This window comes from Emys orbicularis (assembly GCF_028017835.1).
Source record: "Emys orbicularis isolate rEmyOrb1 chromosome 12 unlocalized genomic scaffold, rEmyOrb1.hap1 SUPER_12_unloc_1, whole genome shotgun sequence".
Lineage (NCBI taxonomy): Eukaryota > Metazoa > Chordata > Testudines > Emydidae > Emys > Emys orbicularis.
The window spans coordinates 270,501-292,688 of record NW_027045136.1 but is presented as its reverse complement, the minus strand read 5'-3'; the positions used below and the strand labels follow the sequence as shown (position 1 = coordinate 292,688).

At 57.1% G+C, this 22,188-nt stretch overlaps 1 protein-coding gene across 2 annotated transcripts in view; it reads right to left on the bottom strand.

Moving 5' to 3' along the window:
* LOC135894801 (myosin-6) overlaps positions 1 to 2,305 on the bottom strand; it is a 35,107-nt gene extending 32,802 nt beyond the window's left edge. For both annotated transcript variants that reach the window (XM_065422894.1, XM_065422895.1), the window contains exons 1-3: positions 2,105 to 2,305; positions 1,526 to 1,669; positions 425 to 581 (exon numbers count right to left, since the gene is read on the bottom strand). In XM_065422894.1, the coding sequence (XP_065278966.1) occupies positions 425 to 581; positions 1,526 to 1,669; positions 2,105 to 2,305 (502 nt within the window). The remainder of the gene's footprint in view (positions 1 to 424; positions 582 to 1,525; positions 1,670 to 2,104) is intronic.
* Between the last annotated feature and the right edge of the window lie 19,883 nt (positions 2,306 to 22,188).

Here is a 22,188-nt window from a genome sequence, read left to right as displayed (position 1 = left end):
GAGAGTCATGTCTGACTGCGGAGTCAGGGGGGCAGGGCCCTCTGGCCCCCCCAGGACCCCGCCCGGGCGGACTCACTGTGGGAAGCGCACGGTGGGGCAGGGGATGCTGGATGCTCCGGGGTCAGACCCAGGAAGGTGGAAGCTGTGGAAGCTTCTTGCCCTGGAGACAGTCTGCTCCGAGAGAGGAGGCTCCCCCCGAGTCCTGCCTGGCTTCGTAGGGAGCAGTTTCAGAGCATCGCCCAGGGACTCCGTGACAGGGTATAGTTAAGGATAGGGTTATGGCTCAGGTAGAGTTAAGGTTAAGGTTATATTTATGATTATGGTTAGGGGTATAGTTAAGGATAGGGTTACGGCTGGGGTAAAGTTAAGGTTAAGGTTATATTTATGGTTAGGGCTATAGTTAAGGATAGGGTTAGGTCCCTACCCGTCAGCATGTTCTGGTAGGCACTGTCAGAGATGGAGAAGATGTGGGGTGGGGCTTCGCTTCTCTTCTTGCCCCTGTAAGCGGCCACCACCTCCGCATTATAGACCGGTAACCACTTGTAGGGATTGACCGTCACGCAGAACAGCCCCGAGTAGGTCTGGAGAGGGGGAACAGGACAGGAGGAAGGATGGAGAGAGAGCGAGAGAGAAGAATCAAAGCAGCGAGGGAAGGCCCATGGTGAAGAGATTGAGAACCTACCCTAGAGTGAGTGAGAACTGACGGAGAGGGAGAGGATCGGTGCTATGCAGTGGCCCCCCTCCTCTGTTCTAGAACAGGAGACATCTTCCCTTCTTGATCTAGAATGGGAGACGATGCACCGTCTTCTCTATAGAACTGGACATGATGCCCCTCCCCTGATCTAGAAGCAGAGATTCATCCATCTCCCCAATCTAGAATGGGAGACAATGCACCTGCCCCATCTAGAATGGGATAAAACACCTCTTCCCTGATCTAGATCCAGAGACGCACCTGTCTCACCAATATAGAACTAGAGACAAGCCCCACCCACCAAGAATGGAAGAACATACCCCTTCCTTTATCTAGATTAGAAGACAATAACCCTCCCCTGATCTAGAACATGAGATGCCAGAAAGGAAGACAATGTCACATCCTTTGATCTAGAACAGGACTTGATAGATCGGGGAGAAATTATAACAGGAGACAATGCTCACTCTCTGATCTAGAATGGGGGGATGGTCTCTTCTCTAATCTCGAACAGGGGATGACAGCAACAGACCCCCAATCTAACAAGGAACTGGTGACCCCCTTGGTCTAGAACAGGGACAAGAACACCTCTCTCATTCTAGAACAGGAGGGAATTCCCCTGATGTAAAATGGCAGATGATGCCCACCCTGATCTAGAACAGCAGGCTATTCCCCCTGTTCTAGAAGGGAGATGATGCTCCCCCTGATCTAGAAGTCAGCAACTCCCAGAGGGGCATAATGCAGGGTGGAAACCCCAGGAACTCCCCCACCCTATGGGTACCCCAGCAAGGTGTGTGTGGGGGAGCTAGTGGACTGCAGGGCCCTCCCCAGACTCACGTAGATCATCCACGCGGCGTATCGCTCCTTGAGGTTGTAGAGCACGGCCGGCTCGTGCAGGAACGTCAGCATGGCCATGTCCTCAATCTTGTCGAACTTTGGCGGGTTCTGCTGGTGGACGTCCGACTCCTTCACCGTCACCGTCTGGGCAGGAAGAGAGAATCATGGGGGGTCAGGATGGGGGATGGTACTACCTCCACCCAACTGCACCCAGCCATCCTGCTGACCCCTCCACCCCCTCACCAGCTGTGGGGTCAGACCAGCACCCCGCATCTCTGTTTCTTCCAGCCTCCTCCCCTTATTTGGCCTTTAACCCCTAACCCCTGGTGCACCACAGCCTGTCCTCCCCTCTAGCCCCTGACTGCAGTTGCTAATATCAACCCCTCCTTGCCCCATCTTCCCCTTTGACCTCTGACCTCTCACCACCCCTGCCCCTAACCTCCCCTTTGATCTCTGACCCCTCACAGTCCCTGCCCCTCCCCTTTGACCTCTGGCGCCTCACAGTCCCTACCCCTAACCTCCCCTGTGACCCCCTGACCTCACCCACCTGCCCCCCGACTCCGGTGTACCCAGCCTCACCTTGCCGTTCTCGGTCTCGACGGTCACCTTCTCCCCGTCCCGGCTGACGATCTTGCCCTTGACGAACTCCTCCTTGTCGTCGGACACGAAACACTCGCTGCGGAGGTCGAAGATCCGGGTCTGCGCCTCCAGGCGCTCCTTGTCCGACTTCCGCAGGTAGGGGGCAGCCGCCCCGAACTCGGCCATGTGGGCATCACCCATGCTGGGGTGGGGGGAGGGGGAGAGAGCTGGGCAGTGAGAGTGCCCCCTCCCCTGGCGGGCACCCCCCCTGCACCATCAGGGGGGCCAACACCCCAGAGATAGTGCCCCCTGCTGTTCCCCCCCCCACTCCCAGCCCTGGGAACCCCCCTGTGCTGCCAGTGCCCCCCCGTCCCGGGCAGAGCGCCCCCTGCTGTCCGGTCCCTCCTCCCAGCCCTGGGGTCCCCCCCCCTGCCCCACCTAAATTCCCCTCCCCTTCTGTGTGTGTGAGAGACTCACCTAATTAGAGTTTCACAGGAGAGATTGGAAAGACCTGGGTGGGGGGGGGAGAGAGAAAGAGATGGGGGGCAGTTTAGAGTCACCCAAGCCCCCTCCTCAAATCCCCTGCCCATCCCCCCACCCTCTCTCCACAGCCCCTCTCCCCTTCTTCCCCAACCCTGCACTCCCTTCCTCCCCATCCCCCCACCCTGCCTCTCCCCCAACCCACAACAATCCCCCCATCTCCCCACCCTGCCTCTCCCCCCAACCCCCAACAATCCCCCCATCCCCCACCCTGCCTCTCCCCCAACCCCCAACAACCCCCCATCCCCGCCTCTCCCCCAACCCCCAACAATCCCCCCTCCCCCCTCCTGCACCCTGCCTAACCCCTTCCCACCTCCCGCCCCGAGCCCCCCACTCCCTCAACGCAGTGTCCCCCCGCTACCTCCCAGCCCCAGCTACCCCCACCCCAACCTCCCCCTCCCGCCATGGGGTGACCTGGCCCCACATCTCACCAGAGGCAGGTGGGGCAGCCGGAGCCCTGGTGCGATCTGTGTCACCCGGGGCCCTCCGCCCCCCCTTTATACCCCCTGCTCCCCCCCCCCCCGGGAGTGACGGGCCAGGAGCCGGTGTGAACGTGCCCATGAATGGAGCGGCTCAGTCCGCAGACCCCCCCCCCCCGCCTCTGTCCCCCCCTCGGGGCGCATTCCAGAGAGGGGCTGGGAGGGTCCCAGAGGCTGATAACGGGGGGAGGGAGGGGGGGCTGTCAGCGAGAGGGGGGAGGGGGAGAGAGACAGAAATCTCAGCTCCCCTCCCATTGTCCTTCCGCGCCTCTTTCTCCTGCTTGTTTTCATCTTTCCGGGGGTGTCTGACAGATCCCAGCGTGGGGAGTTACTTTCAGCCCCCCGCCCCCGCCGCCTTCTCTGCAGGGCTCTGGACCCACCAGACCCCTTCCAGAGCCAGGGAGGGAACCCAGGAGTCCTGGCTCCCAGCCATCCCCCCGCTCTAACCATTAGACCCCACTCTCCTCCCAGAACTGGGGAGAGAACCCAGGAGTCCGGGCTCCCTGTCCCCCTGCTCTAACCACCAGACTCCACTCCCCTCCCAGAGCCGGGGAGAGAACCCAGGAGTCCTGGCTCCCAGACCACCCCCCCCCCCACTCTAACCACCAGCCCCCACTCCCCTCCCATAGCCAGGGAGAGAACCCAGGAGTCCTGGCTCCCCAGCGGTGTGACACAGAAGTCAGGTCAGACAATTCTGTCTGGTGTTATTACTGTGAGAAGATTTAACATTAACATTAATGTTAATGGTGGGAGGGGGGGGGGTTGAAAGGATCAGAGCCCCTTGATATCCCCTCACACTCATCGCACCCCAGGGCCTTCCTGCCTTTAATTCAGTTTCATTCCTTTCGGTTGCTCCGGGCAAAACGTAGGTCCCATTGTATCCATCCCCCCTGCACCCCTCCATCTCCCCAGACCCCTCATCCCTCCCAGCTCTCTATCCATCTCCCGCGAGGCCCGTCTTCACGCATCCACCCACCGCCCTTCCACCCCTCCAGCTGCTCTTAGTTGTGTAGTTAGGTGGTTGTTGTGCTGTGTTGTTTGCTGGTTCATTCCTTGGGGTCAGTGTAGTTGTGACTTGTTTAGTTGACACTTTGGGGCTGGGTGGCTCCATTAGGAGGTGTCACTTTTCTGCTTGCTTACATTTTCTTTCTCATTTCGAGGCAGTTTCTTTTTGCCTTGGCGGGCTGTTGTGTAGTTGTGTGTGTGTTTCATTAATTGCTTGCTGTTAGAATTGTTTAATTGTCAGTTGTCTGTGGAATTATTTAGTTGTTTGGCTGTTCGCTGTGTTCATTGTTTAGTTGTTTGGTGTGTTAGTTGTTTTGTTTGGTTGTGTTAGTTTTTTGATTGTTGGGTTAGCTGTTTTCTTGTGTTAGGTGTTTCTTTTAGTTTGGTGTGTTGGTTGTTTGGTTGTGTTAGGTTTTGATTGTTGGTTGGGTTAGTTTGGTATGTTAGGTGTTTGTTTATTTGTATTTGCTGATACAGACTAACACGGCTGCTACTCTGAAACCTGTCTTTATTTGTTGTGTTAGTTGTTTGGTATGTCAGTTGTTTTATTGTTTCTTGTGTAGGTTTGTTGCATTAATTATTTAGCGTGCGTTATGTTAGTAGTTTGTTTAGTGTAGTTGTTTGCTCTGTTGTTTAGTGGCTGTATGCTGTGTTAGTTGTTTGCTGTGCTGGTTATTCATTGTGTTAGTTGTGTGCTGTGGCAATTTGGTGTGATAGTTGTTTGGTGTGTTATTTGTTTCTTTCATTGTTGATTCTTTGTTTAGTTGTTTGTCATGTTCATTGGGGTTTCAGTGATTTGGTTGGTTGGTGTGTTCATAGTTTGTTTAGTTACTTGCTGGGTTAGTTGTTTATTTGCGGTGCTACTAGACATTTCTGTCTTTGCTGGGTTAGCTGTTCACTTGTTTGCAGAGCTCATTGGCCACTTATTTTGTTGTTTGGTGCATTGGTTGTTTTGCTGTTTGGATGGTTCAGTTGTGTTTATTGTGTTAGTTGTTGCATTGGTGTGCTAGTTCCTTGCTGTGTCAATTGCTCCTGTGTTGAGTTGTTTAGCTCTTGGGGTGTTGACTCCTGTAGATGTTGGTGTGTTGAGTTGTGTAGCTGTGAGGTGTTCAGTCTTGTAGTTGCTGGGATATGGGGCCCTGTAATTGCTGGAGTGCTGAGTTGTGTGACTGTTGGGGTGATGAATTGTGTAGTTGTTGGGGTGTTGAGTCCTGTAGCTGTTGGGGTGTTGAATTGTATAGTTGTTGAATTGTGTAGTTGTTGGGGGGTTGTGTTGTGTAGTTGTTGAGTTGTGTAGTTGTTGGGGGGTTGCATTGTGTAGTTGTTGAGTTGTGTAGTTGTTGGGGTGATGAATTGTGTAGCTGTTGATGGGTTGAGCTGTGTAGTTGTTGGGGTGTTGAGTCCTGTAGCTGTTGGGGTGTTGAACTGTATAGTTGTTGAGTTGTGTAGTTCTTGGGGGGTTGAATTGTGTAGTTGTTGGGGGGTTGCGTTGCGAAGTTGTTGCGTTGTGTAGTTGTTGAGTTGTGTGGTTCTTCCCTCTCCACGCTGCTCCCTGCTGGGTTCTGTCTCTGTCCGAAGCCCCCAACGCCCCGTCCAGCCCCCAGCCCCATCACCCCAGAGCTGGGGGTTCACCAGGTGCCTGCTGCCCCCCAGGGAGGCTGTTGGGGGGGGGGGGGCGGGACCCGCTCGCTGGCCTCCCCCGGCTCCATCAGCTGCTGTTGTTGACTCAGGCGCTGGGGAGATGCTGGGGGGGGGGACAGGTGCCAAAAGTTGGGCCAGGCCCAGGGGCAGGATGCGGGGGGGGGGGGGGGGGGGGCTCGGGTTTGTCGGGCCTGGGGATTAGCAACTCTTCTGCCTGGGTCGCTCTGAAGGTTTAGGGCAATTTCCTGCCATGCCTCTGTGACAGAGCCCAGGGCCGGGCTGCGGGGGCTGCGGATCGGGAGTGAGGGGCACCGGCCGGGCGGGCGGGGGGCAGGGCCGGGCTGGGGGGGCTGGGGGTCGGGAGTGAGGGGCACCGGCCGGGCGGGGGTGGCAGGGCCGGGCTGTGGGGGCTGTGGGTCGGGACTGAGGGGCACTGGACGGGCGGGGGGGGGGCAGGGCTGGGCTGGGGGGGCTGCGGGTCGGGAGTGAGGGGCACCGGCCAGGCGGGGGGGGGCAGGGCCGGGCAGGGGGCTGTGGGTCGGGAGTGAGGGGCACCGGCCGGGCGGGGGGGGCAGGGCCGGGCTGGGGGCTGTGGGTCGGGAGTGAGGGGCACCGGCCGGGCGGGGGGGGCAGGGCCGGGCTGGGGGCTGTGGGTCGGGAGTGAGGGGCACCGGCCGGGCGGGGGGGGGCAGGGCCGGGCTGGGGGCTGTGGGTCGGGAGTGAGGGGCACCGGCCGGGCGTGGGGGCGGCAGCACATGGAAATTCTCTCACTTCACACCCCGCGGCTGCTGACAGGTCTCCTGCGGGCCCGGCTGCGGCGGCCTGTCCTGCTGTATGGAGACAAAAGAAGCAAGGGGGGGGGCGGGGGGAGGTTCATTATCGCGGAGCCCGGAGCGCCCCGCAGGGGAGGGGGGAACCTGGCTTTGTTCCCCGGACATAATGTCCACTTAGTCCGCGTCAAGTGCCTCCCCCGGGAGAACAACTGCGGCCCTGGGAAAGGTGCGAGATTCCGGGGGGGGGGGTCACTCCCGCCCCGCAGCCCCCCCTCGCTGGCCCTGCCCCCCCCCGCCGGTGCCCCTCACTCCCGCCCCGCAACCCCCTGCTCTTCTACCTCATTGCAACAGCACTGCAAATAACAGGGGCAGGGCTGGGCTGGCAGGGGCTGCGGGTCGGGAGTGAGGGGCACCGGGCGGGCGGGGGGGGGCAGGGCTTGGCTGGCAGGGGCTGCGGGTCGGGAGTGAGGGGCACCGGCAGGATGGGGGGGGCAGGGCAGGGCTAACAGCGGGCTGTGGGTCGGGAGTGAGGGGCCCCGGCAGGGCGGGGGGGGCAGGGCTGGGCTAGCAGGGGGCTGCGGGTCGGGAGTGAGGGGCACTGGCAGGGCTGGGGGGGGGCAGGGCTGGGCTGGCAGGGGGCTGCGGGTCGGGAGTGAGGGGCACTGGCAGGGTTGGGGGGGCAGGGCTGCGCTAGCAGGGGGCTGTGGGTCGGGAGTGAGGGGCCCCGGCAGGGCCGGGCTGGCAGGGGCTGCGGGTCGGGAGTGAGGGGCACTGGCAGGGCTGGGGGGGGGGCAGGGCTGGGCTAGCAGGGGGCTGCGGGTCGGGAGTGAGGGGCACCGGTAGGGCTGGGGGGGGCAGGGCTGGGCTGGCAGGGGGCTGCGGGTCGGGAGTGAGGGGCACCGGCAGGGCGGGGGGGGGCAGGGCTGGGCTGGCAGGGGGCTGTGGGTCGGGAGTGAGGGGCCCCGGCAGGGCCGGGCTGGCAGGGGCTGCGGGTCGGGAGTGAGGGGCACCGGGGGCAGGGGGCTGGGGGGTGTCACACCGGTTTCACCTGCTGGAGTTGGCGCCTCCATTGACGTCAGTGAAATATTTCCCTGGTGAGGGGTGAGGGAGGTGACAGCTGGGGGGGGGGGATCCTGGTGCGATGGGGAAGGGGCGGAGCTGACGGGGGAGGGGAGAAGGGGCTGCAGGAGGAGGACAGGTGGGGAGGGGACTTACGAGGTGGGGGTTTGGGGGAGGTAACGAGGGTTGTGTAGGGCAGGGGGCTGGGGAGACAATGGGGGGGCTGGCAGTGGGGCAGGGGAAGAGGAGGGAGGGCAGAGCCAGAGGGCGGTGGGGGGCTGTATAGGGCAGAACGGGTGGGGAGTCGGGGGCTGCATGGGGCAGAGGGGGCTGGGGGGCTGGGAGGGTAGGAGGCACACGAGGGGTGATCCTTGGAGGGGAGATCCAGAGTCCCCAGTCTTGGGGTCCCGCCCCACTCGCTGCTCCCCCCTCCGGCGTGTGTGGGGGAAAGGACGTGCGGGACAGGAGGGCGCAGGGAGAACAGGCTGCTGGACTCCCCCATCCAGTCCAGTCCGGGGGCGGCAGCGCAGGGGAAGGCGGGTCCATGCGGTGTCCGCGGGGGGGGGGGGGGGGCAGACAGGAGACAAGCGGACAGACAGACAGAGCCTCCGCTGGGAAGCACGTTGATAAACCCCGAGCCTCCGCCCGGACTCCTGGGTCCCATCTCCCTGCCACCCCCCAGGGCAGTCAGCACAACAGAGGGGCAGTTCGGGGGTCTGGACAGTAGGGGGCGCCACGGTGGGGAGTCGGAGGCTGGTGTTTTCTAGAATAGATAGATAGATAGATAGAGGGGGTGTACAGGGATAGATAGATAGATAGATAGATAGATAGATAGATAGATAGATAGATAGAGGGGTGGATGGGGATAGATAGATAGATAGAGGTGGTGGTGGATGGAGATAGATAGATAGATAGAGGGGTGGATGGGGATTGATAGATAGATAGATAGATAGATAGATAGATAGATAGATAGATAGATAGATAGATGATGGGTGGATGGGGATGGATAGATAGAGGGGTGGATGGGGATAGATAGATAGGGAGAGGGTGTGTGTGGAGATAGATAGATAGATAGATAGATAGATAGATAGATAGATAGATAGATAGATAGATAGATAGATAGATAGAGTGGGTGGATGGGGATAGATAGATAGATAGAGGTGGTGGTGGATGGAGATAGATAGATAGATAGAGGGGTGGATGGGGATAGATAGATAGATAGATAGATAGATAGATAGATAGATAGATAGATAGAGGGGTGGATGGGGATAGATAGATAGCTAGAGGGTGTGTGTGGAGATAGATAGATAGATAGATAGATAGATAGATAGATAGATAGATAGATAGATAGAGGGGGTGGATGGGGATAGATAGATAGAGGGGGTGGATGGGGATAGATGGGTGGATGGGGATAGATAGATAGAGGGGGTGCATGGGGATAGATAGATAGCTAGAGGGTGTGTGTGGAGATAGATAGATAGATAGATAGATAGATAGATAGATAGATAGATAGATAGAGGGATGTACAGGGATAGATAGATAGATGGGGTGGATGGGGATGAATGGGGCGATGGATGCAGGGGGCATATGGGGGTAGAGGGGGTGGATGGGGATGGATAGATATGGGGATGAATGGGGGGATGGATGCAGGGGGCGTATGGGGGTCGATGGAGGAGGTGGATGGGGATGAATGGGGGGGATGCAGGAGGCGTATGGGGGTCGATGGAGGAGATGGATGGGGATGAATGGGGGGATGGATGCAGGGGGTGTATGGGGGTAGATAGAGGGGATGGATGGGGATGGATAGATGGATGGTGGGTTCATGGGGATGAATGGGGGGATGGATGCAGGGGGCTTATGGGGGTCGATGGAGGAGGTGGATGGGGATGGATAGATGGGTGGATGGGGATGAAGCGGGAGATGGATGCAAGGGGCGTAAGGGGGTAGATAGAGGGGGTGGATGGGGATGGATAGATGGCTGGTGGGTGGTTGGGGATGAAGGGGGGGATGGATGCAGGGGGCGTATGGGGGTCGATGGAGGAGGTGGATGGGGATGGATAGATGGGTGGATGGGGATGAAGGGGGAGATGGATGCAAGGAGCGTATGGGGGTAGATAGAGGGGGTGGATGGGGATGGATAGATGGCTGGTGGGTGGTTGGGGATGAAGGGGGGGGATGGATGCAGGGGGCGTATGGGGGTCGATGGAGGAGGTGGATGGGGATGGATAGATGGGTGGATGGGGATGAAGGGGGAGATGGATGCAAGGGGCGTATGGGGGTAGATAGAGGGTGTGGATGGGGATGGATAGATGGATGGTGGGTGCATGGGGATGAAGCGGGGGATGGATGCAGGGGGTGTATGGGGGTCGATGGAGGAAGTGGATGGGGATGGATAGATGGGTGAATGGGGATGAAGGGGGGATGGATGCAAGGGGCGTATGGGGGTAGATAGAGGGTGTGGATGGGGATGGATAGATGGATGGTGGGTGAATGGGGATGAAGGGGGGGATGGATGCAGGGGGCGTATGGGGGGTCAATGGAGGAGGTGGATGGGGATAGATAGATGGGTGGATGGGGATGAAGGGGGGGTCGATGCAGAGGGTGCATGGGGGTAGATAGAGGGTGTGGATGGGGATGGATAGATGGATGGTGGGTGCATGGGGATGAAGGGGGGGATGGATGCAGGGGGCATATGGGGGTCGATGGAGGAGGTGGATGGGGATGGATGGGGATGAATGGGGGGATGGATGCAAGGAGCGTATGGGGGTAGATAGAGGGGGTGGATGGGGATGGATAGATGGATGGTGGGTGAATGGGGATGAAGGGGGGGATGGATGCAGGGGGCGTATGGGGGGTCAATGGAGGAGGTGGATGGGGATAGATAGATGGGTGGATGGGGATGAAGGGGGGGTCGATGCAGAGGGTGCATGGGGGTAGATAGAGGGTGTGGATGGGGATGGATAGATGGATGGTGGGTGCATGGGGATGAAGGGGGGGATGGATGCAGGGGGCATATGGGGGTCGATGGAGGAGGTGGATGGGGATGGATGGGGATGAATGGGGGGATGGATGCAAGGAGCGTATGGGGTAGATAGAGGGGGTGGATGGGGATGGATAGATGGATGGTGGGTGAATGGGGATGAAGGGGGGGATGGATGCAGGGGGCGTATGGGGGTCGATGGAGGAGGTGGATGGGGATAGATAGATGGGTGGATGGGGATGAAGAGGGGGTGGATGCAGGGGGTGTATGGGGGTAGATAGAGGGTGTGGATGGGGATGGATGGGGATGAATGGGGGGATTGATGCAAGGAACGTATGGGGCTAGATAGAGGGGGTGGATGGGGATGGATAGATGGCTGGTGGGTGGATGGGGATGAAGGGGGGGATGGATGCAGGGGGCGTATGGGGGTCGATGGAGGAGGTGGATTGGGATAGATAGATGTGTGGATGGGGATGAAGGGGGGGTGGATGCAGGGGGTGCATGGGGGTAGATAGAGGGGGGCGTATCTGCTTCCCCAGCCCGGGGGGAAGGCCCAGAGAGGGTCAGACTGGGAGAGCAGCACACCACGGATAGACCTGGCCTCAATTCCACTCTGCACCCAGCTGTGACGCCTGCCCAGCGCCATCCCCTGCCCGCTGCCGGTCTGAGCGTTCAGCTCCAGTCGGTATGTTCTGATTTATAGTAATCCAGGCTGTGTATATGCCTATGCGTCCATCCACCCACCGCTCCCTCCACCCCTCCATCCATCCGTCCACCCCTCCATCCATCCCCCCACCGCTCCCTCCACCCCTCCATCCATCCATCCACCCCTCCATCCATCCCACCACCGCTCCCTCCACCCCTCCATCCATCCATCCACCCCTCCATCCATCCCCCCACCGCTCCCTCCACCCCTCCATCCATCCATCCACCCCTCCATCCATCTACCCACCGCTCCCTCCACCCCTCCATCCATCCATCCACCCCTCCATCCATCCCCCCACCGCTCCCTCCACCCCTCCATCCATCCATCCACCCCTCCATCCATCCACCCACCGCTCCCTCCACCCCTCCATCCATCCACCCACCTGTCCCCACCCACCCTCCTATCCATCCATCCATCCATCCATCCATCCACCCACCTGTCCCCATCCACCCCCTGCACCCATCCATCCATCCATCCATCCAGCCAGCCAGCCAGCCACCCATCGCTCCCTCTACCCCTCCCTCCATCCCTCCATCCATCCACCCACCGTTCCTTCCATCCATCCATCCATCCATCCATCCATCCATCCATCCACCCCTCTCTCCAGCCTTCACATCTCCAGCCAGCCATCCCCATACACGCCTCTCCCTCCATCCATTCCTTCTTCCATCCATCACCTTTCCATCCATCCATCCCCATACACTCCCCTCTATCCATTCATCCACTCCTCCCTCCACCCCTCCATCCATCCACCCCCCCACCCACTCATCACAGACTTGTCTATCCATCTAGTCATTGTTACCCATTGTTGACCATCTGTGCAGCTAACGGCCTCCAATCCAATAGAGCCCCCTGGATTTTCTTTGCCTTTGACATAGGTTTACATCTAATCAAATCAAGCTTCTGCTAATCCCTCTGACTCATCTCCCTCTCTGGTCTAATCCGGTCAGATAAACCAATCTGTCTCCCCCAATCCCTGCTAAACCCTCAACTCTATTTTTATCAATTTCCCTCTAATCTCTGATTTAATCTCACCCTTTGGTCCCTTTCCATCTCTCTAATCCAGTGGAGCCCAATTGGCCAATCTCCATGGAGCCTGTGTAACTTCTCTGGGTACCACAAATCACGCCGATATTTTATGGAACCATCTATTTTAGGCTTTGTCTTCACTACCCGCCGATCCGGCGGGTAGCAATCGGTCTATCGGGGATCGACTTACCGCGTCTAGTGAAGACGCGGTCAAATCGATCCCTGATCGCTCTGCCGTCGACTCCGGAAATCCACCTCGGCAGGAGGCGGCAGCGGAGTCGGCGGCAGCGCGGCAGCGGTCGACTTTCCCGCGTCCTCACCGCTAGGTAAGCCGACCTAAAATACGCAACTTCAGCTACGGTATTCACGTAGCTGAAGTTGCGTATCTTAGGTCGGACCCCCGCTGCAGTGTAGACCTAGCCTTAGTCTGTGTCCCGATCATAATCTGTCTAAAATGTATGTCATCATCCGTCATATATTGTGGTTATGGATTATAATCTGTGTAATCGAATATATTCTGTCGAATGTCTCTAGCATAATGCATCTGATAGACTATAATTAGAGAGACAAGGTAGATCAGGAAATATCTTTCACTGGACCACCAAGGTCTTCTTCTGGTCCCCAGAAAGATGGACTTTCACCAACGTTATGGTGAGGAAGAGCTCAGCGTAAACTCACAAGTTTGTCTCTTTCACCAAGAGACGTCGGTCTCATAAAAGATATCCCACCTTGTCTCTCTCATCTCAATCCGGCCACACCACCGCTGCAAACAGATTCTCATGGAGGATTTTAGTCTCGTTAATCTATTATAATCTGTGTGAACTCAGTACACCAAAAACCACTCGAATCTGGTGTATTCTGTACTTTGACTAACCTATTATAACTGCTGTAATCGCCATAGCTAGTAGCCTGTGAGCTGTGTGTTCTCATAGCTACGTATCGCCCCGTTTTTCATCTCCCGTGTCCAGCCCTGGAACCAGCGCTAAACTAAACTGTCTCATTTAAAATTGAGGAGGGGAAATGGAGGCACGCTGCACTCCGGCATAGCGGGAAAGGTGGGAATGGGGGAGAAGAGGCCATGGGGCAGTGGGTGGCGCCCCTCCAGACGTTGAGTGGGATGGGAGGGGACATCCAGGGAGTTTCGGGTGGGGTCAGTTGGAGAGATAGAAAGATTGGCCAACAGAAGCAACAAAGTGTGTGACCCAGCCCCCACTGTCACCTATTTTAATCTGACATTCTGGAGAGCTAGATAAAGGGAGGATGGGGGAGGGATAGCTCAGTGGTTTGAGCATTGGCCTACTTAAACCCAGGGTTGTGAGTTCAATCCTTGAGGGGGCCATTTAGGGATCTAGTGCAAAAATCTGTCTGGGGATTAGTCCCCCTTTGAGGAGGGGGTTGGACTAGATGACCTCCTGAGGTCCCTTCTAACCCTGATATTCTGTTACAAAGTCCCAGGCCAAGCCATGTTCATCCAGTGTCTGGCTGTGCATTGCAGCGAACGTCTGGCTGGGCATTGAATCTACTGGCCAATATCTTGCATAGACCCATTCCCAGCAATTTTCAACTTTCTTATAGCCACGCACTTTTCTCCAGTCTCTACTTGGAGCTGTCTGGGCCGCTCTAGTAATCTGTCTCGAGGATATTTATCCACCTGTCATCCCAGCCGTAACATCTATCTGTGTCAGTCCCCTTTACAATGTCCATCCATCCACATCCCCGTCCCCTCTGATCTCGCCTTCCCGGCATGTACACAGCAATTCATCCCTTCATCCTCCCACCCCTCCATCCCCATCAAGAGCCCTCCGTCCCCCATCCCTCCATCCCTATCCACAGCCCTCCATCCCTCCATCCTCCCACCCCTCCATCCCCATCCAGAGCCCTCCGTCCCCCATCCCTCCATCCCCATCCACAGCCATTCATCCCTCCATCCTCCCACCCCTCCATCCCCATCCAGAGCCCTCCATCCTCCCACCCCTACATCCCCATCCACAGCCATTCATCCCTCCAGCCCATCGCTCCATCCCCATCCACAGCCCTCCATCCCTCCATCCTCCCACCCCTCCATCCCCATCCAGAGCCCTCCATCTTCCCACCCCTCCATCCCCATCCACAGCCCTCCATCCTCCCACCCCTCCATCGCCATCGACAGCCATTCATCCCTCCATATTCCCACCCCTCCATCCCCAGAGACAGCAATTCATCCTTCTATCCTCCCACCCTTCCATCCCCATCCACAGCCGTTCATCCCTCCATCCTCCCACCCCTCCATCCCCATCCACAGCCATTCATCCCTCCATCCCCCATCCCTCCATCCCCATCCACAGCCATTCATCCCTCCATCCCCCATCCCTCCATCCCCATCCACAGCCATTCATTCCTCCATCCCTCCATCCCCATCCACAGCCATTCATCCCTCCATCCTCCCACCCCTCCATCCCCATCCAGAGCCCTCCATCCTCCCACCCCTACATCCCCATCCACAGCCATTCATCCCTCCAGCCCATCGCTCCATCCCCATCCACAGCCCTCCATCCCTCCATCCTCCCACCCCTCCATCCCCATCCAGAGCCCTCCATCTTCCCACCCCTCCATCCCCATCCACAGCCCTCCATCCTCCCACCCCTCCATCGCCATCGACAGCCATTCATCCCTCCATACTCCCACCCCTCCATCCCCAGAGACAGCAATTCATCCTTCTATCCTCCCACCCTTCCATCCCCATCCACAGCCGTTCATCCCTCCATCCTCCCACCCCTCCATCCCCATCCACAGCCATTCATCCCTCTGTGACGTTATTGATGTAATCTGGGACCATATAGATCATTGTTGCAACCAAGGTCCTGTAGTGGCACGCAAATCTTGTATAAAGGGGGTCAAATGCGTGTCTAAGACAAGGTTATGGTTTACTGGTTATGATTAGGCTGTCTATATGTGTGTATCAATTTTGTAGTTGAAGTTATGAATATTGGCTCTATACTGCCTGTATTTCAAACTTATGCTATGCTGCTGGGTGACATCCCAGACAAACTGGTGTTAGCTCTGCCTAGCCTGCTTGATGGCCCATTAAGGACCATCAGCTATACAATGGACCCATTGAGAGAAGGCCAATATGCCTTCAGACTCCGCAAAGTATGCAGGGACTGGCCCATGTGACTCCAGACTCCATTTTGCTGTAATTTTCCACAGTAAGAACAAAGAGGTGTTCTTACACATGGAAAAGACTATAAAAGGCTGATGCCTCATCTCCATCTTGTCTTCAATCCTGCTTCATACCTCTGGAGGAACTTTGCTACAAGCTGAAGCTTTGAACAAAGGACTGAGGACCCATCCCAGCGGGGGATGTATTCCAGAGACTTGATTTGAACCTGCAGTTTATTCTATCACTGCTGCAAGCCTGAACCAAGAACTTTGCCATCACTGTATGTAATTGATTCCATTTAACCAGTTCTAACTCTCATCTCTATCTTTTTCCTTTTATGAATAAATCTTTAGATTTTAGATTCTAAAGGATTGGCAACAGCGTGATTTGTGGGTAAGATCTGATTTGTATATTGACCTGGGTCTGGGGCTTGGTCCTTTGGGATCAGGAGAACCTTTTTCTTTTACTGGGGTCTTGGTTTTCATAACCATTTGTCCCCATAACGAGTGGCACTGGTGGTGATACTGGGAAACTGGAGTGCCTAAGGAGATTGCTTGTGAGACTTGCGGTTAGCCAGTGGGGTGAGACCGAAGTCCTCTTAGTCTGGCTGGTTTGGTTTGCCTTAGAGGTGGAAAAAACCCCAGCCTTGGGCTGTAACTGCTCTGTTTGAGCAATTTGTCCTGAGTTGGCACTCTCAGTTGGGTTCCACCAGAACCGCATTGTCACACCCCTATCCCTCCATCCCCATCCACAGCCATTCATTCCTCCATCCCCCATCCCTCCATCCCCATCCACAGCCATTCATCCCTCCATCCCCATCCACAGCCATTCATTCCTCCATCCTCCCACCACTCCATCCCCATCCACAGCCATTCATCCCTCCATCCCCCATCCCTCCATCCCCATACACAGCCATTCATCCCTCCATCCCCATCCACAGCCATTCATCCCTCCATCCCCCATCCCTCCATCCCCATACACAGCCATTCATCCCTCCATCCTACCCCTCCATCCTCATCCACAATCATTCATCCCTCCATCCTCCCACCCCTCCATCCCCATCCACAGCCATTCATCCCTCCATCCTACCCCTCCATCCTCATCCACAGCCATTCATCCCTCCATCCTCCCACCCCTCCATCCCCATCCACAGCCATTCATCCCTCCATCCTCCCACCCCTCCATCCCCATCCACAGCCATTCATCCCTCCATCCTCGCACCCCTCCATCCCCATCCACAGCCATTCATCCCACCATCCCCCCACTCCTCCATCCCATTACACAGTCATTCATCCCTCCATCCTCCCACCCCTCCATCCCCATACACAGTCATTCATCCGTCCATCACCATCCACATCCCTTCATCCTCCACCCCATTGCTGCATCCCCATCCACAGCCATTTAGCCCAATGTACATTCAAACTAATCTATTTCTTTGACCTATTTCAATCTTGAAATCTGGTAATTTCACGGTAACACATAATTGCCTCGAATCTCTTTTTATCCAATTGAATTTAATTGGAATTAGTAAAGTTAATCTTGTTATCTCAGTCTGAACTAATTTAACTATTCATTGTTCTTCAGTATCTATGGAACGATCCCTCCCTCCCTGTGCGATATCCATCCGTCCATACCCATCTGCCGCCACATCATTCATCCATCCCTCCCTGTGTGATATCCATCCGTCCATACCCCTCCCCCTCCACAACAGCCCTCCCTCCCTGTGCGATATCCATCCGTCCATCCCCCTCTCCCTCCACAACATCCCTCCCTCCCTGTGCGATATCCACCCGTCCATCTCCCTCTCCCTCCACATCATCCCTCCCTGTGTGATATCCATCCGTCCATCCCCCTCTCCCTCCACATCATCCCTCCCTGTGCGATATCCATCCGTCCATACCCCTCTGCCGCCACATCATTCATCCATCCCTCCCTGTGTGATATCCATCCGTCCAGCCCCCTCTCCCTCCACATCATCCCTCCCTCCCTGTGCGATATCCATCCGTCCATCCCCCTCTCCCTCCACAACATACATCCCTCCCTGTGTGATATCCATCCGTCCATACCCCTCTCCCTCCACAACATCCATTCCTCCCTATTCGATATCCATCCGTCCATCCCCTTCTCCCGCCACAACATCCCTCCCTGTGTGATATCCATCCGTCCATCCCCTTGTCCCTCTACATCATCCCTCCCTCCCTGTGCGATATCCATCCATCCATCCCCCTCTCCCGCCACAACATCCCTCCATCCCTGTGTGATATCCATCCGTCCATCCCCCTCTCCCGCCACAACAGACCTCCCTCCCTGTGTGATATCCATCCGTCCATCCCCCTCTCCCACTACAACATCCATCCTCCCTGTGCGATATCCATCCGTCCATACCCCTCTCCCTCCACATCATCCCTCCCTCCTTCCCTGTGCGATATCCATCTGTCCATCCCCCTCTCCCTCCACAACATCCATCCTCTCTGTGCGATATCCATCCGTCCATCCCCTTCTCCCGGCACAACATCCCTCCCTGTGTGATATCCATCCGTCCATCCCCACTGCCACCACAACATCCCTCCCTCCCTGTGTGATATCCATCCGTCCATTCCCCTCTCCCTCCACAACATCCCTCCCTGTTCGATATCGATCCGTCCATCCCCCTCTCCCTCCACATCATCCCTCCCTCCCTGTGTGATATCCATCCGTCCATCCCCCTCTCCCGCCACAACATCCATCCTCCCTGTGCGATATCCATCTGTCCATCCCCCTCTCCCGCCACAACATCCCTCCCTCCCTGTGTGATATCCATCCGTCCATCCCCCTCTCCCTCCACATCATCCCTTCCTGTGTGATACCCATCCGTCCATCCCCCTCTCCCTCCACATCATCCCTCCCTGTGTGATATCCATCTGTCGATCCCCGTCTCCCACCAGATCATCCCTCCCTCCTTCCCTGTGTGATATCCATCTGTCCATCCCCCTCTCCCTCCACATCATCCCTCCCTCCTCCCCTGTGCGATATACATCTGTCCATCCCCCTCTCCCTCCACAACATGCATCCGCCCTGTGTGATATCCATCCGTCCATCCCCTTCTCCCGCCACAACATCCCTCCCTGTGTGATATCCATCCGTACATCCCCCCCTCTCCCTCCACAACATTCCTCCCTCCCTGTGTGATATCCATCCGTCCATCCCCCCTCTCCCTCCACATCATCCCACCCTCCCTGTGCGATATGCATCTGTCAATCCCCTTCTCCCTCCACATCATCCCTCCCTGTGTGATATCCATCCGTCCATCCCCCTCTCCCTCGACATCATCCCTCCCTGTGTGATATCCATCCGTCCATCCCCCTCTCCCTCCACATCATCCCTCCCTGTGTGATATCCATCCGTCCATCCCCCTCTCCCGCCACATCATACCTCCCTCCTTCCCTGTGCGATATCCATCTGTCCATCCCCCTCTCCCTCCACAACATCCATCCTCCCTGTGTGATATCCATCCGTCCATCCCCCTCTCCCTCCACATCATCCCTCCCTGTGCGATATCCATCCGTCCATCCCCCTCTCCCTCTAAATCATCCCTCCCTGTGTGATATCCATCCATCCATCCCCCTCTCCCTCCACATGGTCCCTCCCTGTGTGATATCCATCCGTCCATCCCCCTCTCCCTCAACATCATCCCTCCCTGTGTGATATCCATCCGTCCATCTCCCTCTCCCTCCACATCATCCCTCCCTGTGTGATATCCATGCGTCCTACCCCCTCTCCCTCCACAGCATCCCTCCCTGTGTGATATCCACCCGTCCATCCCCCTCTCCCTCCACATCATCCCTCCCTGTGTGATATCCATCCGTCCATCCCCCTCTCCCTCCACAATATCCCTCCCTGTGTGATATCCATCCGTCCATCCCCCTCTCCCTCCACATCATCCCTCCCTGTGCGATATCCATCCGTCCATCCCCCTCTCCCTCAAATTGATCCCTACCTGTGCGATATCCATCCATCCATCCTCCTCTCCCTCCACAACATCCCTCCCTGTGCGATATCCATCCGTCCATCCCCGTCTCCCTCCACATCATCCCTCTCTCCCTCTGTGATATCCATCCGTCCATCCCCCTCTCCCTCCACATCATCGCTCCCTGTGTGATATCCATCCGTCCATCCCCCTCTCCCGCCACATCATACCTCCCTCCTTCCCTGTGCGATATCCATCTGTCCATCCCCCTCTCCCTCCATAACATCCATCCTCCCTGTGTGATATCCATCCGTCCATCCCCTTCTCCCGCCACAACATCCCTCCCTGTGTGATATCCATCCGTCCATCCCCCTCTCCCTCCACATCATCCCTCCCTGTGCGATATCCATCCGTCCATCCCCCTCTCTCTCGAAATCATCCCTCCCTGTGTGATATCCATCTATCCATCCCCCTCTCCCTCCACATGGTCCCTCCCTGTGTGATATCCATCCGTCCATCCCCCTCTCCCTCAACATCATCCCTCCCTGTGTGATATCCATCCGTCCATCTCCCTCTCCCTCCACATCATCCCTCCCTGTGTGATATCCATGCGTCCTACCCCCTCTCCCTCCACAGCATCCCTCCCTGTGTGATATCCACCCGTCCATCCCCCTCTCCCTCCACATCATCCCTCCCTGTGTGATATCCATCCGTCCATCCCCCTCTCCCTCCACAATATCCCTCCCTGTGTGATATCCATCCGTCCATCCCCCTCTCCCTCCACATCATCCCTCCCTGTGCGATATCCATCCGTCCATCCCCCTCTCCCTCAAATTGATCCCTACCTGTGCGATATCCATCCATCCATCCTCCTCTCCCTCCACAACATCCCTCCCTGTGCGATATCCATCCGTCCATCCCCGTCTCCCTCCACATCATCCCTCTCTCCCTGTGCGATATCCACCCGTCAATCCCCCTCTCCCTCCACATCATCCCTCCCTGTGCGATATCCATCCGTCCATCCCCCTCTCCCTCCACATCATCCCTCTCTCCCTCTGTGATATCCATCCGTCCATCCCCCTCTCCCTCCACATCATCGCTCCCTGTGTGATATCCATCCGTCCATCCCCCTCTCCCGCCACATCATACCTCCCTCCTTCCCTGTGCGATATCCATCTGTCCATCCCCCTCTCCCTCCATAACATCCATCCTCCCTGTGTGATATCCATCCGTCCATCCCCTTCTCCCGCCACAACATCCCTCCCTGTGTGATATCCATCCGTCCATCCCCCTCTCCCTCCACATCATCCCTCCCTGTGCGATATCCATCCGTCCATCCCCCTCTCTCTCGAAATCATCCCTCCCTGTGTGATATCCATCTATCCATCCCCCTCTCCCTCCACATGGTCCCTCCCTGTGTGATATCCATCCGTCCATCCCCCTCTCCCTCAACATCATCCCTCCCTGTGTGATATCCATCCATCCATCTCCCTCTCCCTCCACATCATCCCTCCCTGTGTGATATCCATGCGTCCTACCCCCTCTCCCTCCACAACATCCCTCCATGTGTGATATCCACCCGTCCATCCCCCTCTCCCTCCACATCATCCCTCCCTGTGTGATATCCATCCGTCCATCCCCCTCTCCCTCCACAATATCCCTCCCTGTGTGATATCCATCCGTCCATCCCCCTCTCCCTCCACATCATCCCTCCCTGTGCGATATCCATCCGTCCATCCCCCTCTCCCTCAAATTGATCCCTACCTGTGCGATATCCATCCATCCATCCTCCTCTCCCTCCACAACATCCCTCCCTGTGCGATATCCATCCGTCCATCCCCGTCTCCCTCCACATCATCCCTCTCTCCCTCTGTGATATCCATCCGTCCATCCCCCTCTCCCTCCACATCATCGCTCCCTGTGTGATATCCATCCGTCCATCCCCCTCTCCCGCCACATCATACCTCCCTCCTTCCCTGTGCGATATCCATCTGTCCATCCCCCTCTCCCTCCATAACATCCATCCTCCCTGTGTGATATCCATCCGTCCATCCCCTTCTCCCGCCACAACATCCCTCCCTGTGTGATATCCATCCGTCCATCCCCCTCTCCCTCCACATCATCCCTCCCTGTGCGATATCCATCCGTCCATCCCCCTCTCTCTCGAAATCATCCCTCCCTGTGTGATATCCATCTATCCATCCCCCTCTCCCTCCACATGGTCCCTCCCTGTGTGATATCCATCCGTCCATCCCCCTCTCCCTCAACATCATCCCTCCCTGTGTGATATCCATCCGTCCATCTCCCTCTCCCTCCACATCATCCCTCCCTGTGTGATATCCATGCGTCCTACCCCCTCTCCCTCCACAGCATCCCTCCCTGTGTGATATCCACCCGTCCATCCCCCTCTCCCTCCACATCATCCCTCCCTGTGTGATATCCATCCGTCCATCCCCCTCTCCCTCCACAATATCCCTCCCTGTGTGATATCCATCCGTCCATCCCCCTCTCCCTCCACATCATCCCTCCCTGTGCGATATCCATCCGTCCATCCCCCTCTCCCTCAAATTGATCCCTACCTGTGCGATATCCATCCATCCATCCTCCTCTCCCTCCACAACATCCCTCCCTGTGCGATATCCATCCGTCCATCCCCGTCTCCCTCCACATCATCCCTCTCTCCCTGTGCGATATCCACCCGTCAATCCCCCTCTCCCTCCACATCATCCCTCCCTGTGCGATATCCATCCGTCCATCCCCCTCTCCCTCCACATCATCCCTCTCTCC